We start from the raw sequence: 19,245 nt of genomic DNA, 5'->3' as shown, positions 1-19,245 counted from the left end.
GATAGAGGCCACAAATACCATTAAACATTCTCTGATGCCCAGGATGTTCTTACAAAGAAAGATTATCCAGCCCAAATGTCAGTTGCCCCAAGGTGAAGAAGCCCTGAGCTATGAAGATAGGGCTCAGGGCTGCTGGGCTCTTGGTCAGGTCCTTGTCTGAAATCCCTTCTTCAAAAGTATGCATTATTCCCATTTTATAGGTAAGAAAGCTGAGGCTCGGAGAGGTGGGACTTATTTTAGACCTTTTGTTCAGAAAACCAGGATTCTGTCCCATTGGTTCCCCACCATCCCTGTGGACTTGGGAGAGACGACTCAGAGTCTTGGGTGAAAAAAAAAAAGTAAATTCAGAGTCAGAAAATCTGGATCTGGTTTCAGCTATGTTGTGAGTCCATCATGCGAGCTTGGGTAAGTCTGCCCCTTCTGGTCTTTTTTTCCTTCTGGAGGTCCCCTCAGTACTGGCTGACACCTGGGCCTTTGCTACCAAGAGATGCCTCGGGGGCTGGAAGATGCCTGGGGGAGGGGTGACCCAGGTTCCAACAGAGGGCACCTGGTGCCTTCTGACACCCATGTCCATCCTTGCACAAAGAACAAACATGGAAGGAGGAGAATAGATTCCTTACCCTTGAGAAACCTGGGGAATAAGGGTTCTTTCTCCTTAAGCAGAAAGGATCAAAGCTCCTCATATTGCCCACCCCCAGGTAGTCCCAAAGGCAAGGCTCCAAGGGTGGCTCTCAGAGTCTAGAACTGGATTCCCCTCTAATTTGACTAAACTCTGCCCTTCTCCAAAACATCCTGGGCTAGAATGGGCCTCCTCGGTGTGGTACAACCTCCTATTAAGTTCTGGAACCATCTGTCTTGAAATGAGATGTATTACTTACCCATGGGGAGGGGCCAGCTTTGGGTGGGACTCCAGACATACCACAAAAGATTCACCTTAAATAACCCAGAAGCCAGAAGGAAGACCCCAGCAAAGATTCCCTGGAGAGGTGAATGGCTACCCACTCCAGTATTCTTGCCTGGGGAATTCCATGGATAGAGGAGCCTGGCAGGCTACAGTCCATGAGGTTGCAGAGAGTCAGACACTGCTGAGTGCCTAACATATTCATTCTTTCATGCAGCAAAAGAAGTAGAAGACAGCTGTCAGGGAGACATTCGGTCTCGGGACTGGAAGGCCTCTGGGGCCCCAGCACCGCTCAGAAAGCAGAAGGGACACGGTTCTCAAGACACTCTGGCTCCATGGAGCTCCCGAGCTGGGCATGCTGGAGCCGTCAGCCCAGGAGTGGAGGAGAGCTGAGGCAGCCCCGCAGTCAGAAGGGTTTAGCACTTGACTGTTTTATTTCTTCAACAGAAGGGAAGTGGGGCTCCAGTTCAGCACCACAAGGGCAACTCCCCTCCCCCCGTGCCCGCTGCCTCCTTCTCTGCTGCCTCCACTGGGAGCCCATAAGTCCAGAGTTCCTGGCCTCTGGGGTGTCGCCCCATGTACCACCTGAGTTGGAGGAAGAAACACTATCCTGGTCAGAGCAGAGTCGGAACCACTGGGCTGGGTACTGCTGGCTGGGTGTCACCCAAGTTTCCTGTGTCCCGCCATGCCTCAGTGGATCTTCCCCCGGCCCTCAGAGATGATGTCCTCGGGTTGGGCACGCATGTACCACTCCACCCAGGAGCCATCATAGATAGGTACATCCGGCTTGCCGCAGAGGTAGGCGCCCAGGGCCACGTGGCAGGCTGTGACGCCGGAGCCGCAGGTGGCCACCAGGGGCAGGGACAGGTCCACCTTCTTGTCCTGGAAGAGGCGGCGGATCTCCTCGGGGCTCTTCTCCAGTCCGTCCTCGGTCAGGAAGTCCGTGAACGGGATGTTGATGGTGCCGGGGATGTGGCCGGGCTCGATGCCTGCAAAAGGAGAGCAGGAGGCAGGGAACAAACGTTTGCACAAGGGCAGTAGGAATGGCCCCTGCGGGACTGAGAACTTCCCATGCAGCCACGGCGCTACCCTCTAAGCATCATCTCAGGTAGTCCGCACAAGCAGGAAACCCAGGCAGCCACGTACAGGAATCTGTTTTACAGGAGATGCTGAGGTTCGCTACTGTCCAGTGTCATGCATCTAGTGAATTGCTGCCTGGGCTCTGAACCCAGGACTCAGACTCCACAGAAGCCACACTCTGCCCCAGGTTTCCTGAAGACTGACTGTGCTGACAGTTAGAGGAAGTTCTAGGTAAATGCAAGCTGGCATACTCATTATTTTGCGTGTGTGCATGCTCAGTAGCTTCAGTCACGTCCAACTCTCTGCAACCTCATGGACTGTAGCCCACCAGGCTCCTCTGTCCATAGGATTCTCCAGGCAAGAATACTGGAGTGGGTTGCCATTTCCTTCTCCAGGGATGATGGGTGTTACTAAAAGGCCCTCTTGGGTAGCATGGGGATATAATGCATATCGTAAATAACAGTAATACACAGTAACAGGAATCACTGTAGCTGACCTTACTGAGGGTTTACTTTGTGCTAGGAGCCCCTCAGTTGTATTTCTCCCTTTAATCCTTGCTCTAATACTATGGGAAAGCAATTACTATTCTCCTTTTTGTACAGACGAGGAGATAGAGGCACATGGAACAGATTGGCCCAAGCTAGTAGGAGTAGAGAGGCCCAGAGCCTGTGCTGCCAAGCAGGACCCACTGCCTGGGAGGGGGAGGGGCAGGAAAGCTTCTCTGATTAAGCCCTGAAGGCTGAATAAGATTTAACCAGGTTGAAGGGACTGGGTGGTAGAAGTTGAGAGCATCTCAGGCAGAGGGCATCAAGCAGGCCAGGTCTCAGGCTGTGGAGGGGGGACAATGGGGACGCTGATATTCTCCGCTGATTTAGCTGGAGCCTGTATACTCATCAGCTCGTTCACCTTGACGACAGGCCGGCTGGACATTTACCCTTATCTTCCATTTTACGAATGAGCAAGCACAATGGAGGTAAGCATTAAGCACCCCTGTAAAGACCCGCAGCCAGGGAAGCACACGTTAATTATCCCACTTCCCGTTTCTCAAGTGCACCCTGTATGTGCAAACACAGAGCTAAGTGCTTAACACACTTGCTCTCATTTAACCCTCAAGCATCCTTTAAGCTCCATGTTCTGCTCTGACTTGACCCAGGCAGAAGCTGCAGTTCAGAGGCTAGGTGACCTGCCAGGTGTCACACAGCTAGTGCAACCTGGGGAGAGCTCTGAACCCAGGTCTGGCTCTGGCTCGCTGCCCTACATTGCTTCATCACCCCCACCCCCACCCAGGGGCTAAGCTGAAGGGTCCCACAGGTTCAAGGTGGCATCCCTATTAGGCTGGACCATCTCAAACTGCCACTAACTTAGGTTCAAAAAAGCTTGGCCATCAGCAGTTTCCCACAGTCATGTCTACACAGCTCTGCAGGGTTCCCTGTGTCGGGACCTTGTGAATTCACAAAACCTCTCTGGACACCATCCAGCTGCTGGGTTAGTCTTCAGGATGCACTGGGAGCATGGATGGTCCTTGCCCTCAGATCACCCTAACAGTGCTAGGACAGGGTGAGCCCAAGCTGCTCTAGAAAAAGAAGCTCCAGCCAGCCCTGATTCAGGGGTAGAGGGATCCATTCAGGGAGAACTTCCCAGAGGAAGAGGCAAGTTCCCTGCGCCCTCCTCAAAGCACACAGGAGAGAAATGACTGGGGGATTACTGGTTGTTCAGTGCAGTTAAAGGTAGTGCACTGGAGTTCAACACCTGGCTGCCTCCTGAGATCTGGGAAAAGGTGGCCCTTCTAAGGCTCCATGTCCCCTTCTGTATGAGAAGAGCACCCGTCTTGTGGGATCTTTTTCTTTTTTTGGCTGTGCTGGGTGTTCGATGCAGCACACAGGCTTCTCTTGTTGCAAGAGAACAGGCTCTCTAGTTGTGGTTCAGGCTTAGTTGCACTGCAGCATGTGGGATCTTAGTTCCCCGATCAGAGATCGAACCCATGTGCCCTGCATTGGAAGGCAGATTTTTAACCACTGGATCACCAGGGAAAGAAGGAAACGGCAAACCCCCTCCAATATTCTTGCCTGAAGGATCCCAGGGACAGAGGAGCCTGGTGGGCTACAGTCCATGGGGTCACAAGAGAGTCAGACACGACTCCCCGGCTAAAAAACAACCACCAGGGAAGTCCTCTTGTGAGATCATTAAAAAGCTCACACCAAAGTGGTTACTGATCCACCTGCTTTGTGGGGACCCCTTCCCAACCCTGCTCCTTACAGAACGGAGTGTGAAGCCTTAGAATGGCCACCTCTCCCCAGATCTCAGGAAGCAGCCAGATGTTGAACTCCATGGGGATCCCAGCCCATGTGGGAGAGGCCCTACCCCAGCCGAGGCCAGCAACCACCCTCTATTCAGTTTCTGCTCCAATCTGGAGCAGCACGTACTTGAGGCTCCTCTGTCCTGCTCTCTGCTAGCCTTTGGCCCCTCTGACGACTTTCATTCTCCACTTTCTCTCTCCTCTTTCCTGGCTCCATCACCCTCAGAGATGGTGGTAGACCTGATCAAGCACCATCTATGTGGGGCTTTCCCCCAACTGGGCCTGTCCCGTCCTCCCATTTGGCAGTGACCCCCATCCATAGTACTGGGAGGGGACTGTTTGGATTCTCACACTTATACAGGGCATTCTGGGTTTCCAACTAGTTTGGGGGTGGAGGCAGGGCAAATATTATCGCCTTCACTTAGAATAAAGCCCAGTGAGACGACTAGAAACTAGATCTCAGCCGGCACCCCCATGCTGTGGGGTGAATCTCTGCTGACACCCCACCACCCCACCCTTTAAGGCAAGAGTGAGGCGAGGGCAGTGCTCAGGCAGGGACTTCCTGGGCACTTCACTCATTGGTTACCGTCTCGGGGCTCGGGTTCTGTGCCCCGGAAGCGGCCGGCGGCACGGGCGTCCACCACTTGGAAGCGCCGGGATTCAAGGTTCTCCTTGATGTCCTCGTACGTCTTGATGTAGGCGGGGTCCAGCACCGCGTGGAATTCGGCGGGCTGGGGACGGCTCTTGCCTGAGCTCAGCGGGAGGCCCTGGCGCAGCCAGTTGCGGAGGCCACCGTCGAGCAGAGATACCGTGCGGTGGCCGAAGACGCGGAACATCCACCAGACGCGCGGCGCCGCGTAGAGGCCCTGATCACTGGCGTCGTAGACCACCACGTGGGTGGCGGCGCCCACGCCCAGGCGGCCTGCGTACTCTGAGAAGTGTGCCGCGCTGGGCAGCATGTGGTCATAGGGCGACGTGCGGTCGCTGCACTGGTCGATGTCAAAGAAGGCGGCGCCCGGGATGTGGCGCTCCTCGAACTCGCGGCGCGCGTCGCGGCCCAGCTTGGCCAGGTACCATGAGGCATCGAGCAGCCGCAGGGGCTGCCCAGCCTGTGGGGCCCGGAGCGCCTCAGCCACCCACTGCGCTGACACAAGCGCGCGGAAGAGCTGCTTCGAAGCCATGGCGGCGGTGACACTGGGGCTGCAGGCCTGCGCGACAAGGAGGAGGTCAGGAGGGTATTAAGGAAGAGGCCAGTGGCCCAGGGGCAGGAAACGCCTGTGCCCCTGGGGCGAGGGCCGGGTCCAGGGCCCGAGGGAGCAGTGGAGCCTAGGGAGGGCAGAGTCCAGGGAACACGGAAAACCAGTGGTGGTAAACCCAAGATACAGACTTAGATCACCAGGAGCCTCCCCTCCCTTGCCCTGCTAAGCCTGAGATATATATACAGAGCAATCACCAGAATGACCATGACCCCTTAGAGGGGGCAAGGTGATGGCTCTCACCACTGTTTGAGGTGGGGTGGATAAGGAGAGAGCCCAATTAGGAGAAGGCCCTGCAGGCTTCCCAGGTGGCCCTAGTGGTAAAGAACCCACCTGCCAATGCAGGAGACATAACAGACTTGAGTTCTATCCCTGGTTTGGCAAGATCCCCTGGAGAAGAGCATGGCAACCCATTCCAGGACTCTTGCCTGCAGAATCCCATGGACAGAGAAGCCTGGTGGACTACAGTCCATACATAGGGTCGTAGAGTCGGACAGGACTGAAGTGACTTAGAACGCAAGCTCCTGGCACTTTAAGGCAAGTAGGGGCAAATTCTTAGCCCCTCCCTCAGGTGCAGCTCAGCTTTGCTTACAATCAACCAAGATCCCTGGTGAAATTCACCCATTCATCAAATATTTATTTAAACAGCCTCAGAGGACTAGCAACTGGAATTAGTCAATTAATCCTCCTTCAGTTCAGCTCACTCAGTCTTGTCTGACTCTTTGCGACCCCATGGACTGCAGCACACCAGGCTTCCCTGTCCATCACCAACTCTCAGAGCTTGCTCAAACTCATGTCCATTGAGTTGGTGATGCCATCCAACCATCTCATCCCTATGTGTGCTTTAATCTTCACAACACCTTAGAACACTACAGGACACAGAGTAGGCTCTCAATTATTTGTTATATGAGTAACCACAAGAAGGTTTGTATTCTCCTTGTTTCCTGGAGGGGACACTGAAGTTCACAGAAGTGCACTAAAGACCAAGGGTCACTCCAGTATTCTTGCCTGGAGAACCCCATGGACGGAGGAGCCTGGTAGGCTACAGTCCATGGGGTCGAAAAGAGTCCGACACGACTGAGCGACTTCACTTAAAAAAAAAAAAAAAAGACCAAGGGTCAACAGCTAAGAAGTGGTGGTGGTGCCAGGCTTCACAGCAACTGCCAGGCAGTTCAGTAAAGTCTGATTTCACTCTTTGAGACTCCTCTCTTGGGGCTTTCCTGGCCTGCAATGCAGGAGACTGGGGTTCAATCTCCTGGGGAAGATCCTCTGGAGAAGGAAATGTCAACCCACTCCAATATGTTTGTCTGGAGAATTCCACAGACAGAGGAGTCTGGTGGGCTACAGTCCATGGGATCACAAAGAATTGGACACAACTGAGCGGCTAACTTTCTTCCTCTCTGGAAACAGCGATTAGGGCCTCACTCCTCACCCTCTTCTCTCCCTTGCAGGCCAGCAGTTCTGAGTATAGCAGTTTACCAGCCCACCATGACTGTCAGCACAGCTGACAGTCAGCTCACAGCCTTCCAGGGCCAGGCTCCAAACGCGTGGATACCCTAGGTGCCTTTGGGCAGGTTAGAGAAAGGTGCCCCTTCTGCCAGGCAGAGGCACAGTCTCCACCAGAGCACGTGGCTGCGTGAGTGGAGTTCGAGCTACAGGTCAGCTCCACCCACCACCTTGGCTGTGTACCCTCCAGTGCAGGGTGCAACCTTGCACCCATGCCAAGCAGCCCTGCCACCAAGGGGAAGGAGGTGGGTAGAGAATAGAGCATTTTGTGGAGTGCCCCTGCAGGCCACGTACTAAGCAACACAGCCTTCAGCAGTCACTAGGTGGGGCTGCCTGTTTCTGAATGAGACCACTGGTGGTTAGCGATAAAAATGCCTTGCCCTAGTCACAGAGCTCAGAGAAGGCAATGGCACCCCACTCCAGTACTCTTGCCTGGAAAATCCCAGGGACGGGGGAGCCTGGTGGGCTGCCGTCTATGAGGTCGCACAGAGTCGGACACGACTGAAGTGACTTAGCATAGCATAGTCACAGAGCTGGTCAGGGGCAGCCTCAAGATGTACAATCGGGTTGTAACTTCTGAGGCCAAAGTTTCCCAGCCTGAAGGTCAATGATGACCAGGGCCTCTTGTGTCCACAGTGTGATATCTGGTACCCAGTCCCTCCCTCAGTCTCGGTGCAGCCGGGCTTTTAGGAACCATGCTACCCATGTGACCAGGCCCTGGGAGTTAGCGGCCACAGGCCTGCTCAAGAGAATGTAATTGCAGGACTTCCCTGGTAGTCCCGTGGTTAAGACTCTGCCTGCTGATGCAGGGGACACGGGTTCAATCCCTTGTCTAGAGAAATCCCACATGCTCATGCTGCGGGGCAACTAAGCCAGTACACCGCAACTACTGAGCCTGTGCTCTAGAGCCCATGAGCCACAGTCCTGAGCCTGAGTGCTGCATCCGCTGAGGCCTGCATGCCCCAGAGATGGTACTCGCCACAGAAGTCAACACAGTGAGAAGCCTGAGCACAACAAAGAACAGCCCCTGCTTGCTGCAACTGGAGAAAACCTGGGTGCAGCAATGAAGACCCAGTGCTGCCAAAAAGAAAGAAAAGAGACACAACATAATTGCAGAAAGTCTGGAGTTCAGTGGGAGCGGAGGGGGCACACTAGCTCAGCCTGAGGTGTGAAGGTGGGGGGAAGGGAAAATCCAAGCTGATTTGACATGTTCGGGGTGAGGCTGCCAGAGGCTTTGGCTAAGGAGTGATCACAGTGCCTGTGGGTTACATGGCACTAGGTTATGTTGAGGGATTCAGCAGGCCTCTACCTGGTGTTGAAGACTCTTGAGAGTTCCTTGGACTGCAAGGAGATCCAACCAGTCCATCCTAAAGGAAATCAGTCCTGGGTATTCAGTGGAAGGACTGATGTTGAAGCTGAAACTCCAATATTTTGGCCACCTGATGTGAAGGGCTGACTCATTTGAAAAGACCCTGATGTTCGGAAAGATTGAAGGCAGGAAGAGAAGGGGAAAAGAGAGGATGAGATGGTTAGATGGCATCACCGACTCAATGGACATGAGTTTGGGTAAACTCCGGGAGTTGGTGATGGACAGGGAGGCCTGGCATGCTGGGGTTCATGGGGTTGCAAAGAGTCGGATACGACTGAGCAACTGAAATGAACTGAACTGAACTACCTGAAGACCCCATTGTGAACCACAGCAGCCCCTCCCCACTCCTCATTCTTGAGGCTCCTTGGTTTTTTCCACAGGGATCTATTTAGAGTGGAAAGAATGCTGACTTGGGAGCCAGAGTCCCTCCAAAGTCAGTGCCAGTCCAATGCCCCTCTTAACCAGGTATGTGCTGAGCGGGCATGTGAGGGGCCCAGAACCATTTCCATTTCTTATAATTGAGCTTCCAATCTTCACCTCTTAATGGTGAAAATTAAATAATGAACATCAAGTGTTAGTCATGTCCGACTCTTTGTGGACCGAAGGACTTTAGCCATCAGGCTCCTCTGTCCATGGAATTCTCCATGCAAGAATAATGGAGTGGGTTGCCATTTCCTTCTCCAGGGGATCTTCCTGATCCAGGGATCAAACCTGGTCTCCCGCATTGCAGGCAGATTCTTTACTGACTGAGCCAGCAGGGAAGCCCCAGTGAACATCAAAGCGCCACCATAATGCCCTGCATATGGCTGGTTTTAATAATCATTAAAGACAGCTCATAAAAATCCCATTATTTCTTCAAAGTTACTCCCATGGGTGGCCTCTGATCCATTGTCAGCAAGTCTAGAATCGGGACTTCAGAGGTCTGAGGTCATCCTGCCACACACACACACACACACACACTCCCTATGCTGGATTGGCAGTTCCCATTAAGGACTATAGGAGGTAGAGGAGGTTTTGGGAGAGCAGGCCATGTGTGCACTGAAGGGTGTGGACCAGGTTCCAATGTGCTTGGGCAGGCCTGGATGGCTGTAGGTGGGGCTGCTCCGGGAGTCAAGGACCCCAGACAAACAGGACAGCCCCAGGCCCGTCTCCCAGGTGCACTCTGTGCTAGGGGAGGTGTAAGCACCAGGCTGCCGTCTGGGATGGGCCCTGGAATAGCAGGGTCCAGTCAGACTCAACCTTCTACAAGGGCTTCCCTGGTCTTGTACTTCCTGGCCCCCTCTCTCCCTTGACTGCAAAGCACAAAGCTCAGAGAATTCCCTGGGTAAATGCTTATCAAAGTACGAATTTTTACAACTTTCTGTGATACTATCATTGTTTCAGCATAAAAAGAATTTTTTTCCAAGGGGGATGAAAAAAGCACTCCAAGCATACATAATAGAATATACAAAAACTGAGTAGGGGTGGGTAGGGATGTCCCAATAGCTTGCAAAAAGCAGTTGTTAGATTTTCAGGAATTAAGCCAACTGGTTGTTAAACACAGCCATTATTAAACATTAAATTATATACACTTATAATGAAATAGGTTAAGGACAAAGGCAGTTTTTAAAAAAAAATATGTGACTTCAGGGATGAGCAAGTAAACAAAAGCAGCCTCTGCCATGTGGGCTTCAGACCCAGGATTAACAAATGGCCTGGCCTCAATGTCACCGCGAGCCCCTGGGCAACTCTTTTCCAAGTCTTTAAAGAAGTTTCTGGCCTACTCCCAGGGTTGTTATGGGAAGTTAAGCGACAGCCATAGGAGTCCCCAGTAAAGTGCCTCCCCAAGCAGGCCTTGACAAATGTTAGTTTCGTTTCACTCCAGCAAGTCCTTTGCCAGTTCGTCCTCCTGGAGCCTGTGGGTCAGTTGGCCTCCTCTTCCTGGCCTCTTGGTCAGGATTTATTAGTCCTCCTCCCTGTCACCAGGTGACAACCCCCTCCCCCTGCCCTTACCCCGCCCCCGCCCAGGGGGCCGCCCCCCAGCAGCCGCGGACAGCCGTCCTTCCCTCCTAGACTACGGAAGGGGTGCTTCTTCCCTCCTAGACTACGGCCCCTTGCTCTGCTCAGGCCTCTCGGGGGAGCCCCACTCTGCGCACCCCGACGATCGGCCTCCCCCTAAAGAAAGGCAAGAACCACACAGCAGCAGTTACCGGAGTCTCGGGGCTTCCGGGTTCGGCCATGACCTCGCGCAGAGAGCCCCCTCCCCGAGCCCTCAGCAGTACCCTCCCTCCTCCCATCGCCAACCTGCTTCGGGCCAAAGGGAGGAGACTCCGGCACAGCCCACCACCTGGGCCACTGGGAGCCTCGGCTGCCGGCACCTTCCACTGGCCGGGCCTTGGGGGGAAGCCCGCGCCACCGAGCCCCGCCCCGCGCAGCCCCGCCTGCCGTCCGGTTTCCTCACCGGGTCCCCGCGGGTTCGAGAGGCGCCGAAAGCTCGGGGACTGGCCCGGGGCGGGCGCGGTGCGGGGCCGGAGCGCATGGAGTGGCCGGCGGCGCGTGATCCCCCCCGCGGGAGGCCGCGCGATGGTGTGGGCCGGCCGGGAAGTTGCGGGCTCCGGGTTTGAACCTGCCAACTCCTCCAGCTGGCAGTGGCAAGCGCCAGGGCGGCGGCGAGGGCGAGTGAGTGCGGCGGGGTGGGGCTGCGGTATGCGCCCGGGCCGCTCGGGATTGGGCCGCCGGCCAAACCACCTGCGACCCTGGGGAGGGTCCCGGTGGCGAGAGCGGGGCGGGGGTGCCCCGGGAACCCTGGACCCAACTCGGGCAGAGGACACCAGGCTGGGCCGGACGCGGGCATTTAGGAGGCGGGCGACCCCAGGTTGCTGAGAGACTGCAGGAAGGTTTGCAAGGCGAGAGACGCGGGTGAGGGCGGCTGCGGGCCTCCAGCGGACAGTTTTCCATGTGCCCACTCCCCTACGCTCCCAGGAAGGGGTCTCTAAGCCCAAGATGCATTCTCCTCCCATCTTGGACATCTTTTCGCTACTCCAGGAGGATCCTGAGGGAGAGTATAATAGCTTCTAGGGCCGGACACGCTCTCAGCCAGCTCCGCTATCCCCAGCCCTCTCGCTCCACCCACTTCTGCGCGGGCGGGGGCCGCAGGGAGCGGCGGAAGCAGGCTTTCCCTAGGGAATCTGCAAACCAAACCCACTGCACACCTCAACCCTGCCGGGTTGCCATAAACACGACACCCCTGGGGAAGTGCAGTGGGGAAAAGCTCCTCCTTCCAGGCCGCAGCCCACTGCACGAACAGTCCTCACGCCGATCTCTTTCCTGGTTCCCACCCGCGCCAGGTGACACGGAGAGCTGACACCATGGTTCATCAGGTGCTCTACCGGGCGCTGGTCTCCACCAAGTGGCTGGCGGAGTCCGTCCGGGCTGGTAAGGTGGGCCCTGGCCTTCGGGTGCTGGATGCGTCCTGGTACTCGCCGGGCACCCGCGAGGCCCGCAAGGAATACCTGGAGCGCCATGTGCCCGGCGCCTCCTTTTTTGACATAGAGGAGTGTCGGGACAAGGCCTCGCCTTACGAGGTGATGCTGCCCAGCGAGGCGGGCTTCGCCGACTACGTGGGCAGCCTGGGCATCAGCAACGACACGCATGTGGTGGTGTACGATGGTGACGACCTGGGCAGCTTCTATGCGCCGCGGGTCTGGTGGATGTTCCGTGTGTTTGGCCACCGCACCGTGTCCGTGCTCAATGGTGGCTTCCGGAACTGGCTGAAGGAGGGCCACCCGGTGACATCTGAGCCCTCACGCCCAGAGCCAGCCATCTTCAAAGCCACGCTGAACCGCTCCCTGCTCAAGACCTACGAGCAGGTGCTGGAGAACCTCGAATCAAAGAGGTTTCAGCTGGTGGATTCACGGGCCCAGGGGCGGTACCTGGGCACACAGCCGGAGCCAGATGCAGTAGGTAGGTGTCCCCGTGGGGGGATGGTCCCTGGGGAGCAATGCTTATGGAGAGATGGGGAGTAGGATGTCTGGGACCCTCTCCAGGTTTTGCCCTCAGCAGCCCCCAGGAGGGCCTCAGTCTTTCCATCTGTAAAATGAAAGGGGAGAGCCCAACCTAAAGGTTTTTCCAGCTATGATGCAGGGGAACATACACATGCTTTCCCGTAGCCACATACTTAAGGTACAACCGAGCATCTGTGTGGAGTGGCATCAGTAGGTAACTGACAACATATCCACGCACATCCAAGCCCACTCACTAGCTCCCCAACATGTTCAATAGCGTCCATGAGCCACACAAGCATCACTGTACAGAAGTCTCCTCAGGACCCCTCAAGTTCTTCAGAAATTCTTAGCAACATGAACAGTGCTATTCCCCAGCACCCCCTCCCTCCTGCAGCTCTCCTAGACCCCCTGACTTTCCTTAGGTTGCTTGCTCAGCTCAGTGGCAGAGTCCAGATTTGAACCCAGTGCTGCCTAGTTTCAAACCAGGGTGCACCACCATCCTGCTCCACCCTCACCTCCTGGGGCCAGCAGGGAGCCCCTTTGCTAGGCATCTCCACGTATATGGCTCATGAGTCCCCTTCTGCAGACAAAGAGGGAGGGTTCTACACTGGTGGAAGTTGGGGTGGGGAGAATCTCAGAACTGCATTCTAGAACCTCCTAACAGGACCACAGAGGTCTTGCCATCACCTCTCCTGGACACCTCTGGTGGCTCGGACCTCACTGCTCTCAGGATACGGGATGGCCCCGGGGGGGGCTGCAGCACTGTCCTCAGGAAACCTCTGTGGAATCCACCTCCTGTGCAACATTTGGACTAACTTGTTGAAAAGTCTCTTCCTTTCTGTGCCTCTGTGGAGAGCATTGTGAAAGCCATTCCAACACTCTTAGAACTGGAGGGTATGAAAGGTCACCTCTCCAGTCAGAGGGGAGGCTGTGGTACACAGAGGAAGGGGTGGGTCAAGGCCACTTGGGTAGTTGGAAGCAGAACTAGGAAGGCACAGGACTCTGCCCTCCCCGCCATGGCTTTCTCCAGGACTGTGTTTTTCCTGACTGGCTTGCTCTATGAAGGTCTGAAGTTGAAGATTCAAGTTTGTTTAGCTCCTGGCACCAGCTCCTGCAGCTCCCTCCTGGCCTTGGTTCAAGTCACCTTCCACTCCTTGGCACTTGAGATGCCACTGCAGGGAGGAGAGGTGAAATTGTTTCTCTAGCTATCCCCCAGCTTGCCCTGAAGCAAACAGAATAAATGAGCAGAGGTCGTAGAGATGCCAGATTCGGCCTCTGTTCTCCCATTTTAGAAATGAGGAAATTAAGTCGCAGAGAGGGGGGAAAAGCCAGCTGCTGCAGGTAGGACCTCCTGCAAGCCCCTGATTCTAAAGTCCCTGGCTCCTCTCTTGTAGCCAGCTTCTCCCCTCCAGTTCCCATCTGGAGACCAGGGAGCACAGGCCCCAGTTTGAATCCTGATCCTCCTTTATACTGGGACCTCAATCAGTTCATTGCTCAGCCTCTCTGAGTTCCCTTATAAAATGAAAAGAGTAATGCCAGCCCTACCCCCCTGGCTATGTATTTATTAAACACAGCAATGGCTAGAAAGCTACTTTGAGAAGGATGAAGAACAGTACAAAGCCTGGAGCTGTCTGTAAAGCCTAAGAGGGTTTGCTGGCTTCCTATACAAGACATTAGGCACAGGAGGCTCTGCTGAGCTCATGGGATCAGGAAGGCACCCCGTGGGCTCAGCCACCCAGATATAATACCCAGGGGAGTATGGGTGGCAGGCCCTGGGTGTCCCTGGAAGGACTGATCCCCAAGAGGAGCTGGAAGCAGGGCCTTAGAAACCCCATAGCCACTTTCTGCCCATTTCAGGCAAGCAACCTCCCACCTGGCCTCAGTTATGTGCTCCCAGTGCCTTTGGTCCTGTTTGTAAGAGGAGAAAAGTGAGTCAGACAGACCTGAGTTTACATCCTTGTGTGGGACCTAGGTGTGGCCTCAGGCCTCTCCCTTCACCTCTGAACCCTCATATTGAACACCATCGCTCACCTTATAGGAGGAGCCTTAGGGAAAGGTGGGAGGTGGGAGTTGATCCAGCTCCGTATCTTTATAAACCTTATTCTCTTTTCCTCCCGTCTGCTTGGAAGTGGGGTCCATGAGGGTCAAGAGGGAGAATATTGACCCCTTAATGCTTACTGTTATTTCCAGGACCCTTTATATACATTCTCCCCTGGGCAACTACAGCAGCCAAGCAGGGGAGGCAGATGGGGGTTCCAAGTGGTCCCACTTTGCAGGTAGGGAGAGGAAGCAGAAACTTCTGCAGTGAGACACTGAGGCCAAAACTCGATCCCAGTCACAGGATCAAAGTGGGGTTATTTCCCAAGGCCACTGCTGTGTCAACAAGCATGGGGTGGTCACAGCTCCCAAGCATTGCTTCATATTGCTTCATGGGGTCATGTGATTTCTGCCTGTGTGTCTTCCCAGGGCTGCAGACTGGGGTAGGAAGGGGTAGGAGGTGCCAAGTTGACTCCCAGCAGGCAGGGCTGGGGGCTGCCTGCACTGGGTTCCTTGGTATCTTTAGGAGGAAAGCAAGAAAGAGCTACTCAGGTTTTCTTGGCCTTGAAAGCCCACACCTATCAGTGACCTGTGGGATGCTAACTTGCCAACTCGACCACCATCTTCTTGGCCAAAGTTGGAAAACCAAATCCCAGACCTCTGAACTGGTCATCACGAGAGGTCATCTCAGCCTGCCTCGGCCGCTCTTTTAGGAAGGCTCAGGGTAGTCAGAATACACAGGCTTTGAGGTTGGACACACCTGAGTGCACATCACACCTGTGCTGTGTGTCATGGGGCAAGTTACCTCACCTCTCTGAGCCTGGGCCCCCCGTTAGTGCCAGGAGACCCATCTGTATGGTAATGTGTGGACAGAGGAAAAGTTCTTCAGGTAAGCCATCGGGGTGCCTAATGCCAGAGGTTTGGCATGGTGGCTGGGGAGAGGACAGCCACAAGCCTGCAGCTGATGCTGGGCTTGGAGGAACAGCAGGAGTCCTTGCCCCTGGGTGCAAGGTGCCTTTTCCCTAGTTGGCTGGTCTCCCAGGTTCTCCGGCCAAGTTCATCCCAGCCCTCCCCCTACGCAGGCGGCCAGTTTCTGCTCATTTAAATTCCTCGGACAGGCCCTGAGCACTGGCTGGCCGAAAGGGAGGGCCTCCAACTCCTGAGGCTTGCCCAGGGTGGGGGGTCAGAGTCTACAGAACACCCCCTCCACCCCTACTACCACCACTTTTTCACTCAGAAGAGGTGCCTTTTCTGTAATTAGAAAAAAACAATAAAGCTGTTTCATCAGGGATGGGTGGAAAGAAACAAAACAGCGTTCAGGACTCAATAAATGCTGGTGTTTTTTAATGCACTTCATCCAGCCCACCGCCTGGGTACTGAACCTTTTTTCTTTTGTGTCTGCATGGGATTTCAGTTCCCTGACCAGGGCCCCAGCAATTAAAGCCCAGAATCCTAACCACTAGGCTACCAGGGAGCTCTCTGAGACATTTTAAGTTGGTTTCTCGGAAAAGAACACCCTTGAAGCCAACAGATCAATTGTTCCTCATCGGTAGGGTCAGTTCACATCAGATCTCAGATCAAAATTTCCAGACAAAAGGATGAAATCACAACAGGAATAAAGTGTTAGTCGCTCAGTCGTGACTCTTTGCAACCCCATTTACTGTAGCCCTCCAGGCTCCTCTGTCCTTGGAATTTCCCAGGCAAGAATACTCAACCCATAAATCACTATAATAAGTCAGGACCTCTATAGTCAATCAAAGGAACTCTTGACTGGGCCAACGAATTTCAAATTCTCTTTGGCCTTGAGGTGAGGAGAACGGGACACTGTTGGCATGATTGCCCACCTCCTGGGTGCCCAGGTTGTTAAGGGCTTTTATCTGCTGAAGCTGACTTCCCCACAAGCCTGTGAGATAGGTGTGGTTATCTCCCCATTTCCCAGGTGGAAAACTGAGGCTCAGACATACAGGGCACAGCTGCCTTCACACTGCCCCAGGATGTGCCCTGGTTACCCTGATCAGATCTCTCTCTCACACTGCTGCCCACCTGGTCCTGCCCCACAGTCTGGGTTAAGCAGGGACTGTGGGACACAAGGAGGCCCCACTCCCAGTGGGCACTCCAGTCTGCCACGGTGTGGGGCACTTGAGGAAGAGGAGTGACCAGGGCCATGCTGGAGGCTGGACCTTGGCCTTGGCCTTGGCCTTGCACATGGCACCAGCTCAGCCATGGCCCGGTTCCACTTGCCCCACATGATGGCTATTCTGAAGCCCAGACTTGGCCGAGGGGCCTAACAAGATGTAGAGAAGTTTCTGGAATAGACCCTGGAGCTAGCCTAAAACCCCATTCTGCTTCTGTCAAAGCCTCTCAGGGTTGCTAGGAAGGTCCTCCAGGAACCACAGGGCCCTCACTCTCACGTGCCCCCCAGGGTAGGTGGGGAAGTGATGGAGAAGCCGCAGCACCTGAGGGTGGTGGGCCGATTGAGGTAGTCGGTGCTTTACCCTTTACAGCAGTCCTTCCCACATTACCCATGGGGACACTGAGGCTCACAGAGGTGGGGCCTCTCCTCTGCTTAAGGTCACCCCTGGGTAAGTGGCAGAGCTGGGATTTGAACTTCCGTCTAATAACGGATCACAGGCTCTTTACACATTGTGGGCTTAACAAGAAAACCAGGGGACTCGGCACAATCCTGGCTCTGCCTTTACCTTGCTGTGTTGCCTCAGGCTAGTCTTTTCACTTTGTCAAGCCTCAGTGTACTCATCTGTAAAATAGAGCGACGTTATATTTAGTGAATCCTGGTTATGTATTTAACCTCTATTTTCCTTGCTAGACTGTAATCTCCCTGAGAGCATGGTCTGTGTCTCCCCTTCACCCAGTGTTCTTAGCAATTAGTACTCCCCATAGCATTTGCATTCCTCGTCCCATTTACTCTTCTCCACAGCCCTATAATATAGGAATGTAACACTGAGCCCATTTGACATATGAGAAAACTGAGGCTCAGAGAGGTGAAGCAATTTGCCTAAGGTAAAGGTTAGTAGATGGTAGAGCCTGTCCTCTCAAGCAGGTAGAACATATCAGGTAGATTTGATGGGGGGTGGGGGTGGTGGTCGTGAGCACTGGATGTAGCCAGGGCTGGAATAAACTGAGCTCCGAGAAAGGCAAGGACGTTATTGTTTGTTTGCAAAGCTCTCTGTCCTCATAACCATGGTTGATTCTGACCTCCAGGTCCACTCGCCCCACCCCCTGTGCTGCTCCTAACCCTGTCCTGTCCTCTGCCTTTGCCCAGGACTGGACTCGGGCCACATCCGAGGCTCGGTCAACATGCCTTTCATGAACTTCCTAACGGAGGATGGCTTTGAAAAGAGCCCAGAGGAGCTCCGTGCCATGTTCGAGGCCAAGAAGGTGGACCTCACAAAGCCCCTCATCGCCACATGCCGGAAGGGTGTCACCGCCTGCCACATTGCCCTGGCTGCTTACCTCTGTGGCAAGCCCGATGTGGCCATCTACGATGGCTCCTGGTTTGAGTGGTTCCACCGGGCCCCCCCGGAGACCTGGGTGTCCCAGGGGAAGGGTGGGAAGGCCTGAGTGGTGGCCTCTTCTCCCCTTGCCCACTACTCCTGCTGGTAGAGTGATCCAGCATGGCCTGCAGCTAATCTTTGCCTCCTCAGCCAAGGAAATGGACAAGTTTTTAGAATTAATGTGTAGAGTGCTCCTTTCCCCAACAACACTGGAATAAACTTGGCCTTTTCAAGTATCTGTGTCTGCCTCTTTCTCCTTGGTTCCGTCCTTGCCCTGTACTTCCTTCTCTTTCAAATTCCTTAGAACCTACCAAGGAAGGAAACTTCACAGCAGCTCCCACATTGGGGATACCACTTTATTATTTAGTTTTGGCAAAAGAAGTTGCCTGTTGATGCCTGTCAGATGGAGCACACCAGGCCCTTACCTGGAAAGGGCATCAGTAAGCCAGAAAGAGGGTGAGACCCAGGCTTTCTGGGGCCACCCCTTCGTGCTGTGGGTCCAGCCCTCTGGGAGGAGAGGGTAGAAGAGAAGACAACTGGTCCTCCACTTGAAATGAGTGTTCAGAGAGGGTAGAAGAGAAGACAACTGGTCTTCCACTTGAAATGAGTGTTCAGAGAGGTGTCCCACAGGTCCTGGGGCCTTTCAGAAATGGTGATGATCAGATGATGCTCAATGAACCCAATGTTCACTGCAGCATGCTTTACAATAAGCAAGACATTGAAGTAACCTAAATGTCCATCAATAGATGAATGGATACAAAAGATGTGGTACATATTATATATCCAATGGAATATTACTCAGCCATAAAAAAGAATGAAATAATGCCATTTGTAGCAACATGGAGGGCCTAGAGATTATCATACTAAGTGAGGTAAGTCAGAGAAAGATAAACATCGCATGATATCACTTACATGTGGAATCTGAAAAGATAATACAAGTGAACTTGCTTATAAAACAAAAACAGACTCACAGTCTTTGAAAACAAATTTATGGTTACCAAAGGGGAAAGGTTGGGGGTGAGGGAGGGAGGAACAAATTAGGAGTTTGGAATTAACATATACTGACTTCTTAATATAAAATAGGTAATTAACAAGGACTTGTAAGCACAGGGAACTCTACTCAATATTCTTTAATAACCTATATGGGAAAGGAATCGGAAAAAAGAATAAATATATGTATAACTGAATCACTTTGCAGTACACCTGAAACTAACACCACATGATAAATTATATCGTATTATAAAGAAAAATTTTAAAAAAGTAGGTGGGCCAAAGGAAGGTGGTCTCTACCTTGGGTGTCTTTCC

General features: G+C 53.8%; 2 protein-coding genes across 5 annotated transcripts; one reads left to right on the top strand and one right to left on the bottom strand.

Annotated features, from left to right (window-relative positions):
* Positions 1 to 1,316: 1,316 nt before the first annotated feature.
* MPST (mercaptopyruvate sulfurtransferase) lies at positions 1,317 to 11,421 on the bottom strand. 4 transcript variants are annotated; one of them, XM_019961339.2, is made up of 3 exons: positions 10,849 to 11,421; positions 4,864 to 5,485; positions 1,317 to 1,890 (listed from the first exon to the last, which is right to left on the bottom strand). In XM_019961339.2, exons 1-3 carry the CDS (start codon positions 11,239 to 11,241, stop codon positions 1,592 to 1,594), a joined length of 1,314 nt encoding a protein of 437 aa, XP_019816898.2. In that variant the 5' UTR covers positions 11,242 to 11,421; the 3' UTR covers positions 1,317 to 1,591. The 4 variants fall into 4 exon arrangements, with proteins under 4 accessions (XP_019816898.2, XP_019816897.2, XP_019816899.2 ...); XM_019961338.2 differs by having other exon boundaries at positions 10,598 to 11,416; XM_019961340.2 differs by lacking the exon at positions 10,849 to 11,421 and adding an exon at positions 10,692 to 10,842.
* Positions 11,422 to 11,755: 334 nt separating this feature from the next.
* On the top strand, positions 11,756 to 18,176 carry TST (thiosulfate sulfurtransferase). Its single transcript, XM_019961337.2, has 2 exons — positions 11,756 to 12,350; positions 17,709 to 18,176. Exons 1-2 carry the CDS (start codon positions 11,756 to 11,758, stop codon positions 18,005 to 18,007), a joined length of 894 nt encoding a protein of 297 aa, XP_019816896.2. The 3' UTR covers positions 18,008 to 18,176.
* Positions 18,177 to 19,245: the final 1,069 nt, after the last annotated feature.

Source organism: Bos indicus, chromosome 5 (assembly GCF_029378745.1).
Source record: "Bos indicus isolate NIAB-ARS_2022 breed Sahiwal x Tharparkar chromosome 5, NIAB-ARS_B.indTharparkar_mat_pri_1.0, whole genome shotgun sequence".
Lineage (NCBI taxonomy): Eukaryota > Metazoa > Chordata > Mammalia > Artiodactyla > Bovidae > Bos > Bos indicus.
This window is presented reverse-complemented; position numbering and strand designations above follow the sequence as displayed.

Bases quoted from the DNA above. Each gene is read 5' to 3' on its own strand.
- MPST (XM_019961338.2), bottom strand. From the start codon at position 11,416: ATGTCCAAGATGGGAGGAGAATGCATCTTGGGCTTAGAGACCCCTTCC. The intron at 5,486-10,597 runs GTAACTGCTGCT...CTTGTCGCGCAG, and splicing joins CCGGAAGCCCCGAGACTCCG to GCCTGCAGCCCCAGTGTCAC. The intron at 1,891-4,863 runs GTAACCAATGAG...CTCCTTTTGCAG, and splicing joins AGAACCCGAGCCCCGAGACG to GCATCGAGCCCGGCCACATC.
- TST (XM_019961337.2), top strand. From the start codon at position 11,756: ATGGTTCATCAGGTGCTCTACCGGGCGCTGGTCTCCACCAAGTGGCTG. The intron at 12,351-17,708 runs GTAGGTGTCCCC...GCCTTTGCCCAG, and splicing joins GCCGGAGCCAGATGCAGTAG to GACTGGACTCGGGCCACATC.